This window comes from Lepus europaeus, chromosome 2, assembly GCF_033115175.1.
Source record: "Lepus europaeus isolate LE1 chromosome 2, mLepTim1.pri, whole genome shotgun sequence".
NCBI lineage: Eukaryota > Metazoa > Chordata > Mammalia > Lagomorpha > Leporidae > Lepus > Lepus europaeus.
The window spans coordinates 8,837,815-8,859,605 of record NC_084828.1 but is presented as its reverse complement, the minus strand read 5'-3'; the positions used below and the strand labels follow the sequence as shown (position 1 = coordinate 8,859,605).

General features: G+C 55.6%; 1 protein-coding gene across 5 annotated transcripts in view; it reads left to right on the top strand.

Moving 5' to 3' along the window:
- DOP1B (DOP1 leucine zipper like protein B) overlaps positions 1 to 21,791 on the top strand; it is a 122,178-nt gene that overhangs the window by 25,896 nt on the left and 74,491 nt on the right. For all 5 annotated transcript variants that reach the window (XR_009867289.1, XM_062205328.1, XM_062205318.1 and 2 more), the window contains exons 3-4: positions 15,233 to 15,414; positions 15,764 to 15,934. Coding sequence is in view for 4 of the 5 variants with exons in the window: in XM_062205328.1 (XP_062061312.1) it covers positions 15,233 to 15,414; positions 15,764 to 15,934 (353 nt within the window). In the remaining variant the exon portion in view is untranslated. The remainder of the gene's footprint in view (positions 1 to 15,232; positions 15,415 to 15,763; positions 15,935 to 21,791) is intronic.

Genomic DNA, 21,791 nt, shown 5'->3' with positions numbered 1-21,791 from the left:
GAAAGATCTGTTAGCTTGGGGCTCAAGATTGTCAGGAGGAAGCCAGGCGTTAGCCCCTCTGCACTTGCTGCAGGCGGCTCGTTTCAGGAACGAGGGAGCCAGGGATCAGATCCCGTCACTGAGCAGCCAGGTGGCCATGGAGAGCTGAGTGCTGGGCATCCCAGCCTGAGGATTCGAGTGACATTCCCTGGTGCCCTTGCACCCTGTGCCTGTCACCTGCTGCGGGGGTTGGCGTGGCGGGTGGCTGACGTGCGGGAGAACCCCGGGGGGCAGGAGGGAACCAGAGCACTCTGAGAAATGTCCCAGGTTCCAGGCATGTGTTCTGAACCTTTTCTGGAAGGGCCACTCGGGTGATCTGTGGGCGGCGGCAATGGGCAGGAAGAGGAGACACACTAGTCCCGAGCCAGCGGGCCAGCCCTGGCCACACAGTCCCGAGCCAGCAGGCCAGCCCTGGCCACACAGTCCCGAGCCAGCGGGCCATTCTGGCCACACAGTCCCGAGCCAGCGGGCCAGCCCAGCTCCCGGGTATAACGGTAAAGACTGCTGGGTTCTCCCAGCCTGCTTGCGACGGCCGTGAGACTCCCTTCCTGAGCGGTTTCTTTCTTCTCTATCAGCTCTGACTTTAGCAAGTCGTTTTCCGAGTCAGCCGTGTTGTTTGCTTGTTAAATATATTATGTGTTTATGGACACAACTATGTTTAAAAAGCAGAAAGATAACACTTCCAGATGCCTGTCATTTATATTTCTAACAGCACCGGGACTGTTAAATGGCTCTGGTCTGTGACGGTGGACTGAGTCCTTGAGTTCTCCACAGCATGTGCGCTTCAAGGCTCACCTGTGCTCCAAAGGCCCCACCTCTTCCCTTCTTCCTGGGTTTTCCATGGGACTCTGTGGGCTTGGCCTCCTGCCACCATTTCTGGTCCCTCCTGGGCCCATTAGCTCCCAGGCCCCAGGTGGGGTGTCCCTTGTGTACCAGGTGAAGCCTCTGCCTGCAGCGCCGGCATCCCATCTGGGCACCGGTTAGAGTCGCGGCTGCTCCACTTCCTATCTGGCTCCCTGCTAATGCACCTGGGAAAGCAGCAGCAGATGGGCCACGTGGGCCCCTGCAGCCACGTGGAGAGACCCCAGTGAAGCTGCACACTGGCTGGGAGGTCTGGAAGCAGGGCAAGCACCAGAGAGCATCCCAGCCACCTGAAACTCCTGTGTGGGAAGCTGGAGCCGAGGTGTTGCTGGCGAGGCCAAGTGATGCTGAGAAGGGGAAATGAAGCATATTTGCACGTGTGCTGGGGCTCACATTGTGGGGTAGCCGTGTCTGTCGTGGTGAGATTTAAGAAGTAGTTTCTGATCCAGCATCTTCACAAAGAGGTTGAGAATGCCCTTCATGCATGAAGGACCCTGTTACGTGTGTACGGCATGTGTGTACATGTACACTGTGCGTGCATGCATGTCTGGATGATGGTACGTACATGTGTGTGTGCACAGGTGGAGTGTGTGCACATGCATGTTGTATGTGTGTATGTATGTGTGGGGTACATATGTGATATGTGTTGTATATGTGCTCATGTCAGGTATGTGCTTATGTCAGGTATGTTTGTGTACACATTTGGGTATGTACATGCATGTGTGGATGGTATGTTTATGCATGTGGGTCTGCATGTGGGTGTGCATGTGTGTGTGCTTATGTGTGGATGTGCATGTGTGTTGTATGTATGCATGTGGGTGTGCATGCATATTTGGGGTGTACGTGTGTGGTGTGTGTGTGCACACTCAGTGTTACCCCTGCCACATGGGGCAGGAGAAATGGGGTAAGTGCCCTGTGTGCCTCAGCTCCTTCTTGGGTCCCACACTGCCAGCCTCTGCGAGAGAAGACAGAGCCCCAGGACAGTCCAGTGACCTGAGCCTGGCTGGACAGCTGGGGAGGTGGGGCCCTGACTCAGGCTGGGCGGCTGGTGCAGAGCCTGTGCTGTGTCCCCACTCTGCTCCATCGACTCTGAGCTCTTGTGACATTGGCCAGCCACATACTGCCTACCGATAGATCAGGGCTGGGGAACATTTTTCCTACCAAGGGCCATTTGGATTTTTTTTTTAAGATTGTTTATTTGAAAGTCAAGAGTTACAGAGAGGCAGAGCCAGAGGCAGAGAGAGAGAGAGAGAGAGAGGTCTTCCATCCGCTGGTTTACTTCCGAAGTGGCCACAACAGCCAGAGCTGGGCTGATCTGAAGGCAGCCACCAGGAACTTCTTCCAGGTCTCCCATGTGGGTCCAGGAGCCCAAGGATTTGGGCCATCCTCCACTGCTCTCCCAGGCCATAGCAGAGAGCCAGATCGAAAGTGGAGCAACTGGGATTCAAACCGGTACCCACAAGGGATGCTGGCGCTGCAGGCAGAGGCTTTACCCACTCTGCCACAGCACCGGCCCCCATTTGGATATTTATAACACTGTTCATGGGCCACACAAAATCATCACCTGAAAAAGCGGCCCTCTGTAGAGTTACTGGATTTCGAATCCTGCAGTTGCCTTGGCAGGGCCAGACCACCACGGCCTGGACGTTCCCCACCCTAGCCAAAGAGCCGACTCTGGGCAAACTGACAAAAGTACAAAAGTGTGTTTCTGAAACAGACAAGCTGCTGGGCCCAGCCTTGGGCCTCGGCCGGGTCTTTCCTCAGTGAGCAGCCACAAGCCGGGGCCGTGCGGTGCACTGTCCCCCGGGCCTGACCTGCACCCTTTGCCTCAGCCATCTGCCCTACTGTGACCGCCTCTGGTAGCGTGCCCCCAGCATAGGTGTGCTGCTGCCCAGGCTCAGAAAGTGGTCATGAACTTTGCTGTAGCCAGCCTACACTGCTGATGCAAACCAAGCAGGGTAATTGTGAGAAAATCTGTATTCTAGTCATCTCTCTAATGGATGTGGAAGGTCGCATGAACCTAAGCACCCTTGTCCCTGCCAGCACTTAGCGCATGGTGGGATTGCTGAGTGCGGGGGCCCCAGGCTGCCAGGTGAGCGACTGGGGGCAGGGCTCTGATGGAGCTCAGGCGACTCTGAGTGAGGACGGTGACAGTGGCATCCCAGCAGCTGGCCTTGTGAAGGAAGCTCCCCGGGTACACAGACTGGAGCTGTGTCCCTCACCTGGCTGAACAGAGGCGACCTCACTGTTACCTGGGAAGCCTCCGTGGGCTGAGATGGCCCTCGGGCTTGGCTCCTGTGCCTCTGCCCAGCTCTGCCCTCCTGTCACTCTTGAGCCCCCTGTAACGCAGGACGTCCTGGCCAGTCTCATCGCCCCACCCTGCTTTTGTCCCGGAGGGCACTGGAGGTGTCCCTTGGTAAGGCCGGGCCGTCTGGCTTGCTCGTGCCGTACACTTGAAGGGAACGTGGCGGTGAAACCAGTGCGGCCTGGAAGGAGGCTTTACCTGCTACGCCATTGCACTGGCCCCAGGGGGAACATTTACAAACTCTGCACAGGTCAAATAAGCTATTTTTTAAAATCAAACATAACTCTTCCCCCTTCCCACCCATATATATATATAATTTTTTAAGTTTATTTGAGAGGTAGTGAACAATCCACTGGTTCAATCCTCAATACCTACAAAGGCCAGAGCTGAAGTCGGGACCCAGAAACTCCACTCAGGTCTCCCACAAGGATGGCAGGGAGCCAGTGACTTGAGCCATGAGCCATCACCAGTGCCTTCCAAGGTCTACACCGGCATGAAGCTGGAGCCAGGAGCCAGGGCAAGTCATTGAGCCCAGACACTCTGATATGGAATAGGAGTGTCTCAGCCACCAAGCTGAACACCTAGTCCCCCATATTACTAAATTGCCTTTTTAAACATTTTTTAAATTGTGCTAAAGTGCACCTAGCATAAAAGCTACCCTCTTAGTGCATTAAATTGCGTTTGGAGTCCAGGCCCAGCCTTCTGCGGCTGCCCAGCCTGTTTCCCCACACAGAGCCGGCCTCAGTCACGCAGAGAGCCCTGGAGAGCTTCAGCCTGGCAGACTGGGCCCTGGGAAAGAGACGGAGGGAAACACCAGCGTTTTCTGGGGCGGAGCAAAGTGAGACACCTGCTCTCTAGTTACGATGCTGGGATGCAGGCATCCTGTACTCGGATCTGATGCCTTCACTTTGCGGCCGGCCTGCTGAGCCTGTGAATCTAACGGGGTCGGCAGAGTTGCTGTTGTGTCGTAATTACAGCTCGAGAAATGCCTGTGGAGCAGTACGGTTCCTAGGTGGAATAAAAAACAAAGCCTCATGTCCTGTTTAATGGTCATTTTCCCTCTTTGTACAGCACTTTAAGGACAGGATTTCCAAAGCATGGCTGTGTTTTCTTCCCAGTTCATCTGTTTCTGAGATGTGTGGTCTATAGCTGTGTGTGAGCATAAATGACGCGTATCAGGCTTAGGAGGCAGCCAGTGTGGGTCTCACCAGCTGTGTAAGGGCCCTGGGAGCCATCACCCAGCTCCCAGAGGAAGCCTGCAAAGGAGAGAGGCAGGCGAGGGTAGAGGGATAAAGACGAGGGAGGTTTGGGGGAGAGAGAGACTGGTTTCTTACGTGTGGCCTGTTTTAGCCCAAAGGAGAAAAATCTGCACACCTGGAAGAGAGGTCTGGGGCCCCTGGAGTGTCCCCCAACCCCCACCCAGGGCATGCATGGGGGAGGCAGCCACCAGGGGGCGTCCTGCTCAGCATCCAGCTGCGTCCCATCTGAGTTTGGCAGCAGGGGTCAGAGGGTCGTGAAGTTGACTGTGTGTCCGGGTGGGAGCTGGGGGACCTTGGGCAGAGGGGTGAAGATGCTGTGATCAAGTAAGACAGAATCCACCAGAGCTCCAGGCTCCGGTTCCTGGGCAGGAAAACACATGCCCACACCCCCGAGAGGGAACAGGGTTGTGAGCAGCGGAAGGGGGTGATTATGCTGTTTAAAGACTGGAAGCCCCGGTGCCGCCATAGCTCACTAGACTAATCCTCCACCTGTGGCGCCGACACCCCGGGTTCTAGTCCCGGTCAGGGCGCTGGATTCTGTCCCGGTTGCCCCTCTTCCTGTCCAGCTCTCTGCTGTGGCCCGGGAGTGCAGTGGAGGATGGCCCAGGTCCTTGGGCCCTGCACCCGCATGGGAGACCAGGAGAAGCACCTGGCTCCTGGCTTCGGATCAGTGCAGTGCGCCAGCCGTAGCGGCCATTGGGGGGTGAACCAACGGAAACGGAAGACCTTTCTCTCTGTCTCTCTCTCTCTCACTGTCCACTCTGCCTGTCAAAAAAAAAAAAAGACAAGACTGGAAGCCTCACGTCAGGAGCGGCTGGACGGCGTGCCGGGCTGTCTAGGGTTTGTTGGGGACGCATCCTGTTGTCTCCGGTTGGGAGCAGAAGAGTCTCCAGGCCAGGAAGAGCCACTCAGGTTCATGGTTCTTGCAGCCTCAGCCAGCAGCAGCCATTGCCATAAAATGCAGCATCACTTTTTTGATAGAGCACACATATAATGCGCCATTTTTTAAAAGATTTATTGTATTTATTTGAAAGGCAGAATTACACAGAGAGGGAGAGACAGAGAAAGATAGAGAGAGAGAGACCTTCTATTTGCTGGTTCACTCCCCAGATGGTCACAATGGCCAAGACTGGGCCAGACGGAAGCCAGGAGCCAGGAGCTTCCTCCAGGTGTCCCAGTTGGAGCAGGGGCCCAGGGACTTGGGCCATCCTCTGCTGCTTTCCCAGCCACAGTAAGAAGGCAGCAGGATCGGAAGTGGAGCAGCAGGGACTCGAACCAGTGCCCATATGGGATGCTGGCATCACATGTGGTGGCTTACACACCACGCCTCAATGCCAGCCCCAAAATTTACCATTTTAAGTGCATTACTTAGATTCCCATTCTACAGTGATCACCCCATCCATCTCTAGAGTTATGTTTTTATCTTCCCAAGCTGAAACTTCGTTCCTATTAATCACTAACTCCTACCCTGTCCCCCACCTGTCCTGCCTCCGAGTGTCTGATTCCTCGGGGACTTGGTGGACCTAGTGACACGTGCCATTCACATCTGGCTCACTTCATCCAGCATCCTGTCCTCAAGGTTCATCCCTGCTGTGCCGTGTGTCCCAGCCCCTTCCTTCTCACGGCCGAGTGTGCCCCGTGGTGTCTGTGCACAGACACTTGGCTGCTCCCCCATGTTGGCTGTCATGGGTAACGCTGCTATGAGCACGCGTGTGCAAGGATCTGTTCACGTTCCTGCTTGCCATTCTTCCAGGTGCGCACCCAGAAGTGGGGTGGCTGGGCCACATGTTAATTTGATAAGCAAAAAAAAGCCTGACTTTTTTTTTTTTTTTTTGAAGATTCACTATATCAATTTGAAAGGTAGAATTAGAGAGAGGTCTTCTGTCTGCTGGTTCACCCCCAACGTGGTCACAATGACGAGGGCTGGGCCAGACTGACACCAGGAGCCTGGAACTCCATGCCAGTCTCCTACATGGGTACAGTGGTCTGAGGATCTGGGCCGTCCTCTGCTGCCCTCCAAGGTGCACTTGCAGGGAGCTGGATGGAAAGCAGAGCAGCGACCGCCGAGTAGGCTGTTGGCATCACAGGGGGCAGCTTAACCCGCTGTGCCAGATGCCGGCCCAGTGTCCGGCTTTCTGAAGAGCCACCGCATTGCCCTCCACCGAGTAGGCTGTTGGCATCACAGGGGGCAGCTTAACCCGCTGTGCCAGATGCCGGCCCAGTGTCCGGCTTTCTGAGGAGCCACCGCATTGCCCTCCACGGTGGTGACACCATTTTCCATTCTCACCCGCAGTGTGCAGCGCTCAGCATTGGAACCTGCAGGGCTGCTGCAGACAACGCCGAGAAGGTAGCAGGAGCCGCAGGCACCGAGCCTGGTCTCACCTGGCGGGGAGGATGCAACAGCGCCCTGCCGGCCCTGCATGGCAGGGGCTTCTGAACCAGAGGGCCAGGCAGAGAAAGGCGCCTGCGTGGGGCCGGGCTGTTAGCAGCAGGGAGAGGGAATCCGTCACCAGATGATTCTCATTCTCCATTTTATTTTATTTTATTTTATTTTATTTTATTTTATTTTATTTTATTTTATTTGAAAGCTACAGATCCAGAGAGAAAGAGGCAAAGCTCCCTCCCTAACCAAATGCCAGCAGCTGCTAAGGCTGGGCCAGGCTGAAGCCAGGAGCCAGGAACTCCATCCAGGTCTCCCATCTGGGTAGCAGGGACCCAAGTACTTGAGCCGTCACCTGCTTTCTGCCAGGGTGTGTGTCAGCAGGAAGTCAGAACCGACACTCGGAGATGAGATGCGGGCCTCCCAAGTGACGTCTCAGGAGGGCATCCTAGCCAAGAGACAGACGGGGGTGTGGTCTGATGGCGAGGCTCGGGGCATCTGTGAGGCTGGCTTGTTCAGATTCTTCCTGGTGTGCCTGGGTGACAGTCCCGCTCTCTGAGTGTGGGGCAGGACCTCTGTCATGTGAGGCTGGTCAGGGGAGAAGGGCGGGGGAGGCTGGAAAGTGCCTTCCGAAGGAGACCGGAGCATGAGAGCAGACCTCCTGCACCCGCTGTCTTGTCTGTGTCCAGGGGCCTGCACCCGCTGTCTTGTCTGTGTCCAGGGGCCTGCACCTGCTGTCTTGTCTGTGTCCAGGGGCCGTATTCGGGGTGGTGTTTCCTGCTGTTGCTCTCGTGGCCGGTGTTCACCCCGGAGAGAGCAGTGTGCTGGGGGTCTGACAGCAAGGAGCCAGCATGCCGCCTTCCCTGGTGGGCTTCACCCCCGAACGAGGGGACTGGCTCTTCCTCCTTCCCCACTGGCCCCACCACAGCTCCTGCACGAGGTGGAAGAGAGCAGAAGGAGCACCATCAGGAGGTAGGCGAGGTCCTTCGTCTAGCCTGCTATGGGCACATTGCTTGGCACTTCCGCTTGCCCGGAAGGTGGTGGTTTGGTTTTGTTTCTAGGTTGGAAGGAGGGTGGAGCTGTCCTGTGTCCCCTGCTCCTCACACGCATGGCTGAACCTGCCTGGCCCTATCACTGTGTGTGTGGAGCCCATCACATACGGTGGCGTTCACCCTTGACCGGCTGTGGACTCAGACAAATGGGCTGGCCGCTGTGGTGTCTCAGAGCAGTGTCCCTGCCTGAAGACCCTGTGTGCTCAGCCGCCCCCTCTCTTCCTCCCCACGGCCCCAGGCAGCTGCTGCTGTCTTCGCCGGCTCCATGGTTTGGCCTTTTCCGGAATGTCATGCAGTTGGAGCCATCTGCCGCTCAGTGCAGGGGTCCCCTCTCATTCAGGGGATGGCGTCCGAGGCCCACCCTGGACGCGGAGGCGCCGCACCGTGGGGCATCCTGAGCTGTGTCTGGGTATATCCGGCCGCTTGTCTCCGCCTGTACGTCCATACAAATGCAGTGCCTTTTCCATCTAAGCAGAGCACCGTCCTCACACCCTGGCTACAGCTTCTGCAGTCTGAGGCGCAACAGCAACACCAGCGCACAGTTCTTCTTCCTTCTTCACAATTTCTCAGATAATGCCTTGTTCTCAGGACCAGTCGCAGCCTTGGCTCACCGTGCTTCCTTGTGAAGCTGAGAGCTTTCGCCTTTTCACTCCGGGCAGCGCCTTTCAGGATGTCCAGGTTCCCAGCATCACAGCTCTTGCTCTGGGCCTTCTGTTAAGGACGGCCACACCGGGGCACAGCCGATCTGATCCCAGACAGCTGCTGGGTGACTAACGTGGGGAGTGGGGGTGGGGGTGGCGAGGGGTGATTCACACCTTAGGGGCAAGACAGAACAGAACAGAGAGAGACATTGCAACTTAAAATTTATGAATTGTTTATTTCCGGAATCTTCCATTTCATAATTTTGGACTGGAGTTGACTGCAGGTAAGGGAAACCTCAGGCTGAGAAGCCACAGACCAGAGAGGCTGCCGTGGTACACATTTGTTTCTTCCATGTCTCGTCTCTTAAATTCACTCATTCATTTGAAAGAACATCAAAGAAAGAGAAGGTCTTCCATCTGTGGCCACCACAGCCTGGTCTGGCCCATCCCAAAACCAGGAGCCAGGAGCTCCATCCTGGTCTCCCAAGTGGGTGGCAGGGACTCCGGTTTTTGAGCCGTCGTCTGCAGCTTTCCAGGCACATTAGCAGGGAGCTGGGTGGGAAGTGGAGCAGCCGGGACTCCAGCTGCTGGTGTGCCTGGGAAGCAGACTTGGCCATGGCGCTTCCTATCCATTGAAGGGTAATTCCGACCTCCAGTCTTCTGATGTGCAGAATGGCTCTTTAGAGAGTTTTCGTTGTCATTCAAAAACAATATTTTCCCTTTAATCTGTGCCACAATGGCGGCGCTGTAACTGTGCCTCTTAGGATTCACGTGTTTCTTCCTCAGCTCAGCATCTGTTCGTTCTTACCACGTGCGGCGTCTGCAGTTAATCTCTCCTCCGCATCTACAGCAGTGTAATGTTTTCCTTCCCAGTCTCATCTCTGTCTTCATCTCTCTTTGTTGTTCAGCTTCAGTTCTTTTTTTTTTTTTTTTTTTTTTAAGATTCATTTTATTGGGGCCAGCGCTGTGGCACAGCGGGTCAAAGCCAAGGCCAAAAGCACCGGCATCCCTTATGGACACCGGTTCTAGTCCCAGCTGCTCCACTTTCAATCTAGTCCAGCTCTCTGTTGTGTCCTGGGAAAGCAGTGGAGGATGGCCCAAGTCCTTGGGCCCCTGCACCCACAAGGGAGACCTGGAAGAAGCTCCTGGCTCCTGGCTTCAGATTGGCACAGCTCCAGCCGTTGTGGCCATCTGGGGAGTGGGCTAGCGGATGGAGGACCTCTCTCTGTAACTCTGTCTTAAAAAAAATTTTTTTTTTAATGCATTTGAGCTTGGGGGCCACAGCCTGGACTCCCAGGCCCACTACCTGCTAGTTGGGCAAGCTCTCTCGAGCTGCAGGTTCCTAAGAACAGGGGCAGCTCCACTCCTAAGAAGTCAGCACAGGCTGGGCACAGAGAAGGTGACCCACACGCTTCTCCTAATGACTAACTGAAAAGTAACCACAGGAGTTGCAGATGGAGGCAACCCCAGTGCATTTCACAAGAAGCAACTGAAACCCAGCTGTTTAATTAAGCAACGTCTTCACTATCATGTAGGCAAACAAGGATAGTAATTAGATGCACTAGTAAGAAAGATTCATTTTATTTATTTGAAAAACAGAGTTAGAGAGAGAGGTAGAAACAGACAGAGAAAGAGGTCTTCCATCTGTTGGTTCACTCCCTAAATGGTTGCAATGGCCAGAGCTGAGCCAATCTGAAGCCAGGAGCTTCTTCCAGGTCTCCCACATGGGTGCAGGGGCCCAAGCACTTGGACCATCCTTTGCTGCTTTCCCAGGTACATTAGCAGGGAGCTGGATTGGAAATGGAACAGCCGGAACTCAAACCAGCTCACATATGGGATGCCAGTGCTTCAGACGGAGGCTTTAACACTGCGCCACCGCGCCGGCCCCTTAGCCTCAGTTTTGAAGCAGGCTCTGTGGCAGTTGAGAACACTCCCAGCCACTGCGCCCTGGGCACTGTGTCAGCTGTGTTGTGATGCTGTGGGGTTCACTGTCATCACAGCTCCCAGGAGCGGTCTGGCGAGTTCTATCTGGCCAGATCCTGACCTCTGAGTTTGACTAACTCTGCTCGTGATCTCTGGGTCTCTGTGTGCCACACCTGGACCTGGATGTGTTGGTCACACTTGTCCACCTGATGGGTGAGGAGTGTGGCTCTGATTTGCCTTTTTCTTATCAGGCAGGGTAAGCATCTTCTCACTTTTCTGTTCATGTCTTTTGCTCTTGCTGCATTCTATTTGGTTTTTAATTGACACGTCCTAACTGTACACATCAATGGGGCACCGCGTGGTGTCTCGACATGCACACACGGGGCGTACACACAGGCAGGCTTATCTCCATGCTCAAACGCTTATCATTTTTTTGGTGGTGAAAACATCCACCATTGTATGCCGTAGCTCATTCTTGAACTGTACAGGGCACTGTCCTTCCCCGAGGTCACCAGAACGGATTTCTCCTGACCAGCCTCTCCCACTCTCGCACCCCCTCCCCTCCCCAGCCCCTGGTCACCACCACGCACTCTGCCCTTGCATGAGGTCGGCGTTTGCAGGTTCCCAGGGTGCGTGTCTGTGTTTCGGTGCCCGCGTGTTTCCCTGCACCTCGTGTCTCCAGCTCCGTGCACGTGGCAGGAATGGCAGGATCTTCCCTTCTCGCAGTGGACGGTGCTCGGCTGTGACAGGTGCCAGGGTTCTCATCCACTCGTCACGGTGGACACTTGTGCTTCCATTCTTGCTGCACTTGTTTTCTTTTTTTTTTTTTTTTTTTAAGATTTATTGATTTATTTGAAACGTACCTGTCCTTCAGTGGGCGCCAATTCCCTGTCTCAGAGGTGCTTCACCCATGTCAATCGGCGTGGCCAGGGTACAGGGAGCAGGCTCATTCCGCGTGTGCTGGACACAGCTGAGGTTCTGGTGTGTGCTCTGTGTCTGTTTAACTTTAAAAACTGGGGAACTGAGTCCTGTGAGAAAAACCACAGCAGCCAGCCCCCCGCCTCTGAAACGAACAGTGTGGTTCATTCATAGCAGTGCCCCCTTCCCCACGGTCTGGCTGTCTGTGGTTTCAGTCACCATGGTCAGCCATGCTCTGGAAATATTCCATGAAAACGCCTAGAAATAGTCAACTCATCAATTCGATTTTTTTAAAGATTTATTTATTTATTTCAAAGTCACAGTTAGAGAGAGGAGAGGCAGAGAGAGAGAGAGAGAGAGTGAGAGAGAGAGGTCTTCCATCTGCTGGTTCACCCCGCAATTGGCTGCAACAGCCGGGGCTGCGCTGATCCGAAGCCAGGAGCCAGAAGCTTCCTTCAGGTTTCCCACACCAGATGCAGGGGCCCAAGGACTTGGGCCATCTTCTACTGCTTTCCCAGGCCGTAGCAGAAAGCTGGATTGGAAGTGGAGCAGCTGGGACTGGAACCAGTGCCCATATGGGATGCCAGCACTGCAGGCAGTGGCTTTACCACTATGGCACAGCACCGGCCCATATCCATTTTAAGTTGTGCAGCGTCTGGCTGCAGTCCCTCCACCCCACCCTGTCCCAGTGTGTCCCGTCACTGGGTGGCGTCTGGGGGATCAGCTCATCTGCCACAGTGGCACAGTGCTCATGTCAGAGCAGCCTGTCTGGTGGTTCAGCCCTGCACCACGGGGCCCGTGTCATCCTTTATTACACGTCAGCCTCACAGGAAGGAGAGACCGCACTCACGTAGCTTCCCTTACAATTTTATAAGTGTTCTAGTTCATTATTTTTGAAGATTTTACGTTATTTGAAAGTCAGAGTAACAGAAGAAAGAAAAGGATCTTCCAGGGCTGACACAGTGGAGTTGCGGGTAAAGCCACTGCCTGCAGTGCCAGCATCCCATTTGGATGCCGGTTCTAGTCCCAGCTGCTCCACTTCCGATCCAGCTCTCTGCTATGGCCTGGGAAAACAGTGGAAGATGGCCTAAGTGCTTGGCCCCTGCACCTGCACGAGAGACCTAGAAAAAGCTCCTGGCTCCTGGCTTTGGATTGACTCAGCTCCAGCCATTGCAGCCATCTGGGGAGTGAACCAGCAGATGGAAGACTTCTCTCTCTCTCTCTCTCTCTCTCTCTCTCTCTCTGCCTGTCTGTAGCAGTGTGTTTCAAATGAGATAAATAAATCTTTACAAAAAAAAAAAAAAAACCATCTGCTGGTTCACTCCCCCAAATGAATGCAATGGCTGAGGCTGGGCCAGGCCGAAGCCAGGAACCTGGAACTCCAAACTGATAGTACTTGAGCCGTCATCCACTGCTTTCCTAGGCACTTTAGCAGGGAGCTGGATTGGAAGCGGAGCAGCCAGGACTCGAACCAGCACTCTGATATGGGATGCCAGCATCCCAGGCAGCAGCTAAGGCTAACCCACTGTGCCACAATGCTGGCGCCATCAATTAAACATTATTACAGACACGTATGCAGAGGACCAAACAGAGCAAGTGTAGGGCTCGGCACTCATCCTGGTCTCTGGCATCCGCGGGGGTCTTGGAACGTATCCCCCGCTCGTAAGTGGGGCTTCTGTCATGGCGTTCAGGTGAGAAGAGGTGGGTCAGGACAGGACAGGGAGGTTAACGAGGTAGCGGACGACCCCCAGTCTCGGCCACCTTTACAGCAGGTTTGCTCCCAGCTCCCTGGGTCAGCACATGGTTCCTGCTCTGTAGTGTCTCAGGGACCCAGGGTGGCAGGGGCTTCATCTCAGCCCGTGTCACCGTGATCTCCAAGGCAGGGCAAAGAGAACCCGATGAGCTGTGAGCTGACTCTCAAAGCCTGTGCAGAAGTGACTCGTAATTCACTCATCTCGTTGGCCACAGCAAGTCATGGTGCCGTGCCTGGGTTCAAAAGGCCAGAATAATGGCGTCCTACTGTGTGCGTAGACTGAGGAACCAAGCACTGGCACCCCTGGTGCCCCTTCCTCAGATGGCGGAAGTCCCAGCAGTGACTTAAAAAGAGGAATAAACAGAAATAGCTGTTGCAGGCAAAGGCGGCTGTGAGCTCTGCTACTCCCGGACCCTGGCAGAGCCTATGACGGTCAAGCATCCCTTACCCAAAATGCGTGGGCCGGGAGCGCTTCAGGCTGCTGAATTCTTCAGATTCTGGAATATTTGCATAGACTTCACCCAAAACCCAAAATGACTTGGGTTTCGGCGCCTTCTGGATTTGGCTCTTTACCTGGGGGATGCTCAGCCTGCACTGCGTCATCGCAAAGCCACCAGAGCGCCTACAACCCGGTTCTCCCAAGAGCTGTGTCCTCAGGGCCGGCCGGGTGCTGGGCACCTGCTGTGCGGCCTGCCTGTGCCTGGGTCTGGAGGCGCCCACGGTGAAACGTGCCGTTTGCTGCCCACCGCCCACGTTCGCCTCCTACGGGCTGCTTCGACCGGCTTGTTCTCAATCTGTTACGGTGTGTGATTTAAGTGGCCTCCTCAGTTCTTTTTTTGGACGTAAGCACATTTCGCAGGTGATTTTGTTGGCTGTCCTCTGTGAAGGGAACCAGACACCTCATAAATAATTGAAGGAATTTCTTGATGACCTCTGGTTGTATCTGATTTTTTCCTAATGTGGTTTTTATGGCATCTGAGAGCTCATTTTCTTCCCTCTCGGCCCTCGACCTCTGACCTAAACTGAGAGTGTGTCCTAAGGGAGGACCGTTTTCCCTGATTTTTAAAGAAGAGAACAGTGAGGGCCGTTAAGACGTATGGCCCAGCAGGGACTGGCGATTCTGAGGCCCGGGCAGGAAGGCAGGTGGTTTTAGGCACCATGCAAAGTACTGGGGGATGGGGTGGTGGAGAGGAGGCGCCTGCCTGCCGGCCCCCTGCTGCCCACAAGGAAGAGTCCACTGGGTGGACGGGAAGGGCTTTCTGGGAACCACAGATGGTTCCGTGCAGTTGCAAGCACACGGGGTAGACGAAGCAGGCAGGAGCCATCGCGTGCATTGTTCTGCCTTCGTTAGGGACCTCCCAGCCCTGGCGCTCTATGCGAGGACAAGCAGCATCGATCTGGTTCCACACTTGACCATATGCGTGGGGTACAACCAAAACCCACCGCTGCCTTAGCAGAGAGGAGTCAAGGTCCTGCCTGCAGAAGACCCGCTCAGCGTCCCCTGCTCCAGTCCACGGGGCAGTGGCGTTTCCTCGTGTGGACCAGGGGTCACTCCCAGCACGATCCCCGAGCCAGGGAGATGCCAGGAGTCACAGCCTGGAAGCCTGCTCCTCCCCACCTCCCGGTCTGTGTCTTCTTCGTGACCCCCAACTCGGAGCCGCCTGGCTGCAAGGCTGAGCTGTAAGAAGGAGGGGACACTGTATACTGCCTCCCCTCCCTGAGCAAGGACCCAGGGCTTTCCACGCACACAGAGTAGAGTCTTTGTAGGGCAGGAGGGTGCCTGACCCGGCGCAGCCTGTGTTGGCTTCAGCTCCTGAGAGAGAAGCACATAACCCTCACCTGTGTGTGGCTTCCCAGCTGTGACTAAGAACCTGGCCCAGTAGTGACAAGGTTTCTCTGCTACCACCATTGCTGGGGGCTTCCCCAGGCACCTGTGGCCCAGAGCCTGGTTCACGGCCCCCCCAGGCCCTCCACGTGCTGGCCCTGGCCCTGGCCCCTGGCCCCACGTGTCGCTCACGGCCACTCCAGGACTGGTCGTGCTCCTGCCATGCTGTCTCGCCGCCACCTGCCTCATGAGTGTCGCCTCTCGTTGGTTCTCCAGGCCCTGCAGAGTAACCTGAAGTATTCCTTGCTGCCGCGTCGGCTCTTAATCAGCAAGAGACTAGCCCAGTGCCTGCATCCTGCTCTGCCCAGCGGTGTGCACTTAAAAGCCCTGGAAACCTACGAGATTATCTTTAAAATTGTGGGGACCAGATGGCTGGCCAAGGACTTGTTCCTTTACAGGTATGGTTGCTTCCCTCCCGTGGTACTTTTTATTGCCTGAGTAATTCACGTTTCAGTTCACAAGGTTGGGAAATGGTGAACAAGCAAAACAAGCTTGGGGGCACACAGGTGCCTCAGCCCTAAAGTTGTCACCAGGAGATGGCCCCGGTGCACCTGCTGGGGGATCTCCGTGCATTTTACCGGAGATCCTGGCGTGCATGCAGCTTGGCTGCCCGCCCTAGTGTGTTGTGGCCATGTCATGTCTGGCATCTCCATCACTGGGAGAACAGCCTTGCTCCGCTGGCTTGTCATCTGGAGCATCTGACACCGTGTCTTGCTTCTCCCCCCGCCCCTTTCTTTGTTCTCCAAGCTGTGGCCTGTTCCCACTCCTGGCGCATGCGGCGATGTCGGTGCGGCCCGTGCTGCTGGGCCTGTACGAGAGGTACTTCCTTCCGCTGCAGAAGCTGCTGCTGCCCAGTCTGCAGGCCTTCCTCGTGGGCCTGCTGCCCGGCCTGGAGGAGGGCTCCGAGATCTATGACAGGTGAGTGGCGGCTTGCCCGGTGCCAACGGCTTGTGCCCATCTGGCCCGTGTGTGTGCCACTGCAGCTGTCCCTTGATACCTGCAGGGGGCTGGTTCCAGGCCCCCCATGGATGCTCGGGTCCCTTATGTAAGATGCTGCAGTGTTTACAGATTACCCGGGCACGTCCTCCCCTGGACGGCTGACTGCCAGCCTCGTGCAGCACAAGTGCCCTGGCGATAGCTGTTAGAGGTTGGAGGTTAGGGAGTAGAGGCACAGGGCGGAGCCATGCATGTTTAACACAGACACATCTCTCTCTGAGCATTCTTGGTCCCTGCGGCTGGCAAGGGCCACTTGCACAACAGAAGAAAGTGCTGGGACACGCGGAGGAGGGAGGTGCAGGGGGCAGGGGTGGCGTCTCCTGTCTCTCTGGTGGCCGCCGCCTGTTGGAGCACAGTGCTGTCCCAGGAACCTTGCTGCATCACCCCCAAAGGGCTGGAGGACTGAGGCCCTGCACCCAGAGACACGGAGCAGGCCGGGGAGGGAGGCCCAGGGTCCCCGTCACACCCTGCCTGCCGCAGAGTTGTCCACACCGTTGTGGTTTACGGAACGAGGACATGCATGCACACCTCCTTCCGCGGCGGTCACACTGGGCCGTACTGGGCCATACTGGGCCCTCGCACCGTGCCTCTCATCGAGCTTCTGTGTGGCTACAGGTAGGTGGGCGGGTAAGGGGGCTCCCCAGCCCCGCATGTGTCAGACGCCAAAGCAGCCCCTGTTTCAGCTTCCAAGTAAAGCACCCAGCCCGGCTCCCAGGCGGGCAGGGTGTGGACAGGCGAGGCCATGAAGCAGCAGCCCTGCCCCATCTCACAGCCCCTGGGAGGACATCGGAAGCCCTAGCACATAAGATCTCATGCCCGGTATTTTACGTGATTTGGGGGTCTTTTTGGTCACCACTTGGGACCAGGAAAAAGGCCATTCCAGATGACTGCGTATCCCCAGTGCTGTGTTTTCTGTTGGATCCTAAAGCATGAACTCACTTCCGGTGCGTTCCCCAGTCTCCGAGGCGCCGCCGGGACCCACCTCTGGGCATCGTACGAGCCCACGCGCAATGATAGTGACTCTGCCCCAGCTTCCCCCGGCTTACACAGCACCCCGCCTGCACGTCCCCCTGAGGAGACCCCAGCACCACCCACGCCTGTGTTGGTGACGACCGGGGAGAGTCAGCTGCCCCAAGGCGGCTCGGGATGCTCCCCTGCACCTGAAGAAACCACGTAATCACCGTGGCTGGAGGGGTGTGGCCGGAGACCCAGGGTGCCATTCGTGAGCGTGTGCACTGGGATTTGACAAAAGCAACTGGAAGCCTGCACCCAGCTGTCTCAGGCTCTCCTGTAGACCTGCACCCAGCTGTCTGGGGCTCTCCTGTAGACCAGGTGTTGGCCCTGTGTCTCCCTGCCCAGCTGTGTGGCTGCTTCCGTAGGAGGCACAGCCTGTCTTCCCACCTGAGCCTGACAGCTCACTGTGTATAGAGATCACACAGCAGTGTGTAGAGATCACGGGTGCTCCAGGTGCCAGACCCGTGGCCCCTGCCTCTTCATCCCACCTCTTTCTAGAGGTCCTGCTGTGTTCATGTTCTGTGTGTGCATTTACACGTGTGTCGGGGATTGTAGAGAGGGTGCTGTTGTGCAGCAGAGTAAGCCACCTCTTGGGACACTTGCATCCTGTTTTAGAGGGTTGGTTCAAATCCCGGCTGCTTACAGAGAGGCAGAGAGAAAGAGAAAGAGAGAGAGGTCTTCCATCTGCTGGTTCACTCCCCAGATGGCTGCAATGGCTTCTCCAGATCTCCCATGGGGGTGCAGGGGCCCAAGGACTTGGGCCATCTTCTACTGCTTTCCCAGGCCATAGCAGAGAGCTGGATCAGAAGTGGAGCAGCTGGGACTTGAACCAGCGCCCATATGGGTTGCCAGCACTGCAGACAGTGGCTTTACCCACTGTGCCACAGTGCCATCGCTGCTCTACTTCTTATCCAGACTCCTGCTAATGCGCCCTGGGAGACAGCAGATGGTAGCTCAAGTGCTTAGATCCCTTCTACCCATGTGAGAGACCCAATGGAGTTCTTGGCTCCTGGTGTCAGCCTAACCCAGCCCTGGCTTGTTAAGGGCATTTCAGGAGTGAAGCAATGGATGGACAATCTCTCTCTCTCTCTCTCTCTCTCTCTCTCTCTCTCTCTCTCTCTTTCTCTTTCTCTCTCACTTTGTATTTCAAGGAGATAAATATAAACAGTTTCTAAGAAAGAGGTTGTCCTCAAAAGTTCATAGAAAATGTGTATTACCCTTTTTCGAAAGGCAGAGTGACAGAGGAAGATCTTGCATCCACTGATTCACTCCCCAGGTGCCTGCAACAGCGAGGGCTGGGCCAGACCAAAGCCAGGAGCCCAGAATTCCGTCTGGGTCTCCCATGGGAGTAGCAAAAACCCAAGTACCTGGGCCCTCAGCTGCTGCCTCCCAGGCACATGAGCAGGAAGCTGGGTTGGAAGCAGAGCAGCCAGGACTCGAGCCCACGCTGCAGCACGGCATTGGATGTCCCAAGTGGCTGCGTATGCTGCCGCACCCCAGCACCCTCAGAGCACACTGCCTGTTCGTTCCACGTTTTCCGTGAGCTGATTCCAGTCACCTCAGATGACAAATGAGCACAGTTCCAATATTTATTGTAGTCTCTTAAATCTCTAAGTGTGAATCACACCAGTTGGACTGTTTTTATTTGTTTTCCTGCTTGATAAATGAGGGTTCATTGGAACAGTTGCTCGAGTTGCTTAACAGGGATGATTCTTCCCTAATGTTGTGGATTCTCGCCGTTGAGCCACGTGCTGAGTGAAGCTGCGTGAATCACTGAGCAGATGGGAGCTGCGACGGAAGAGCAAGCAGTGCCCGCGGCACCCAGAGGCTCTCCGCGTCCCACGCTGGGTGCTGGTCGAAGGTCGTGTGACCCCTGGCTGGGCTTGGCAAGCGCAGTCATGGAAGTGACAGCACAAGGTTGGGTTTGAGGCTGTGTCCATTTCAGTCTGAGACAGTTTGGTAACTCTTGGCTCCCGGAAGCACTTGGGAATGGAATGAAGATTGCGCAGAGACGGGGTGGGGGGTGGGGGTGGAGGTCACGATGGCCGGGCAGGCAGAAATTGCAAAGGGACGCGTTCAGCGGAGGCCAGCGGACTCAGCAGTGACTCAGGAACCCGACGTGGGCAGACTGTCCCTGCGGTGCTTGTTAGCTAGCCGGGAGGGATGGACGTTTTGGCCAGTGTTAGGCCGTGTCATTCACCCTGACTTCCTAACCCTTCGAGGCCTGCCAAGTCTCCACCACTGGCCAGAAACCCTTTCATGCAGTGCCCGTGAGACGGCCACTTGGCTATGTTTTGCTGTAGTAACAAGAATAGCAGGAGGAAAACACTCAACTTTCAAATGAGATGAGGGGAAGTGAATGTTTTAAATGGGTTTTGAGAAACTAAGGATTGGCTCACTGGAAATTTCCACTTAAATCAGTGCTTCCGGGGTGGGTGCTTGGCATTGTATTTTTTTCTTAAGATTTATTTATTTATTTGAAAGGCAGAGTTACAGAGAGACAAAGGCAGAGAGAGAATCCGTCTGCTGATTCACTCCCCAGAGCACCACAAAGTCCAGAGCTGGGCCAATCCAAAGCCAGGAACCAGGAACTTTTTCCAAGCCTCTCACCCGGATGCAGGGACCCAAGGACTTGGGCCGTTTTCCGCTGCTTTCCCAGGCACGTTAGCAGGGAGCTGGATTGGAAATGGAACAACCAGAACTCAAACTGACACCCATATGGGATGCTGGCACTGCAGGCAGCGGCTTTACTTGCTATACCACAGCACTGGCCCCAAAGGCGTTGTATTTTAGATGCTACCTGGGACAGCCCGCGTTCCCTGTTGGAGTGTGTGGGTTGGAGTCCTGCCTCTGCTTCTGATTCCAGCTTCCTACTAATGTGTACCTTGTACCTTGGGAGGCAGCAGGCGATGACTCGGGGTTCCTGCCACTCACATGGGAGACCCAGATGAAGTTCCTGCCTCCTGGCTTCAGGCTGGTCCAGCCCCAGCTATTACGGGCATCCAGGGGAATGAACGTTAATGATGGGACCCCTCTGTGTCTGTCATAGGTGTGTGTGTGTCTGTCTGTCTCTCTCACACTGTCTTTCCGCCTTTGAAACAAATGAAAATGCAAATTTAAAGCCGTGGTTCTCCCCAGGGCTGATGTTGCCCTGGACTGCTTGGCAGTATCGAGACATTTGTACTTGGTGCAGCTGGGGGCAGGGGTCAGAGGCTAGGGTGCGAGCAGCTGACCCCATGTAGCCCACCCCGAATGTCGCAGCGTCAGGACGGAGAAGCCCCGATTGAAGTAGTTGGAAACAGCATGGCCGCGTCCCCAGGTGGCTCGAGGCACCGAGGTGACGAGCTCTGCCGCTCCTCCCCCAGCACTCTGTGACCTGCGGCTTGTGCCAGGCACCGCTGTCCCTGCCCTGCCCGTCCAGTTCCAGGTGACCGCAGCAAAGCTGTGCTCCTCCGACAGCCCCGCCCTCCCCAGCCGCCCGCCCGGCAGGTGGCAGCCGAGACAGGGTTGTGAAATGCTTGGGTCACTCACTGTCGTCACTCACTGTCATTCAGCTGAGTGGAGAGAGGAGCAGGTCAGTGCCTGAGAAGTGCAGAGACGAGCGGCCACAGCAGGTGAGGGAGGGCGGGAACAACAGGGGCTTGGGGCCCGAAGGGTTATTGGGGTTTCTTTGGTTGTTGTTGTCGTTGATAGGTTTTAAATTAAAAGTTCTTTTTTATTTTAAAAGATTTAGTTGAAAGAGTTCCAGAGAGAGACAGGGACAGAGAGTGAGCTTCTGTCGGCCGGTTCACTCCAGAGACCGGGGCTGGGCAGGCCAGAGCCAGGAGCTTCATCTGGGTCTCCCACGTGGGTGCAGGGGCCCAAGCACTTGGGTCAAATTGTGCTTCTTTCCCGGACGCATTAGCAGAGTGCTAGATCAGAAGTGGAGCAGCCAGGACTTGAACCAGTGCCCGTATGAGGTGCTGGTGTCACGGGCAGCAGCTTTACCCCCTACGTCGTAGCACCAGCCCCTAAGTAATTCTCTCATTTAGTACAAAGTTACTCCAGGAGTCATCTTGCTCTTTCATAGCAAGGGTTTGTCGTAATTGCTGTTTCCTCTGCTGTGGACATCTGTGAAGTTGCTGGTACGTGTTAATTTTTTTTTAAGAATAAAATGAGCCTTAGAGAATAAAGCAGGCATTTCTTTACAGAGAACCAGCCGGTGTCCCCCGAGTATCAGAAAGGTGATGGGGGGCCGGCGCCGCGGCTCACGAGGCTAATCCTCCGCCTGTGGCGCCGGCACCCCGGGTTCTAGTCCCAGTCGGGGCGCTGGATTCTGTCCCGGTTGCCCCTCTTCCAGTTCAGCTCTCTGCTGTGGCCCGGGAGTGCAGTGGAGGATGGCCCAAGTGCTTGGGCCCTGCACCCCATGGGAGACCAGGAGAAGCACCTGGCTCCTGGCTTCGGATCGGCGCGGTGTGCCGGCCACAGTGGCCATTGAGGGGTGAACCAACGGAAAAGGAAGACCTTTCTCTCTGTCTCTCTCTCTGTCTAACTCTGCCTGTCAAAAAAAAAAAAAAAGAAAGAAAGGTGATGGGGTCAATGCTGTGGAAAAGCTGCCGCCTGCAGTGCCAACATCCTGTAGGGGCACCGTTTTGCTTCTTGACTGCTCCACTTCCGATCCAGCTCTCTGCTATGGCCTGGGAAAGCAGTAGAGGATGGCCCAAGTCCTTGGAATCCTGCACCCGCGTGGGAGACCCAGAAGAAGCTCCTGGCTCCTGCCTTCAGA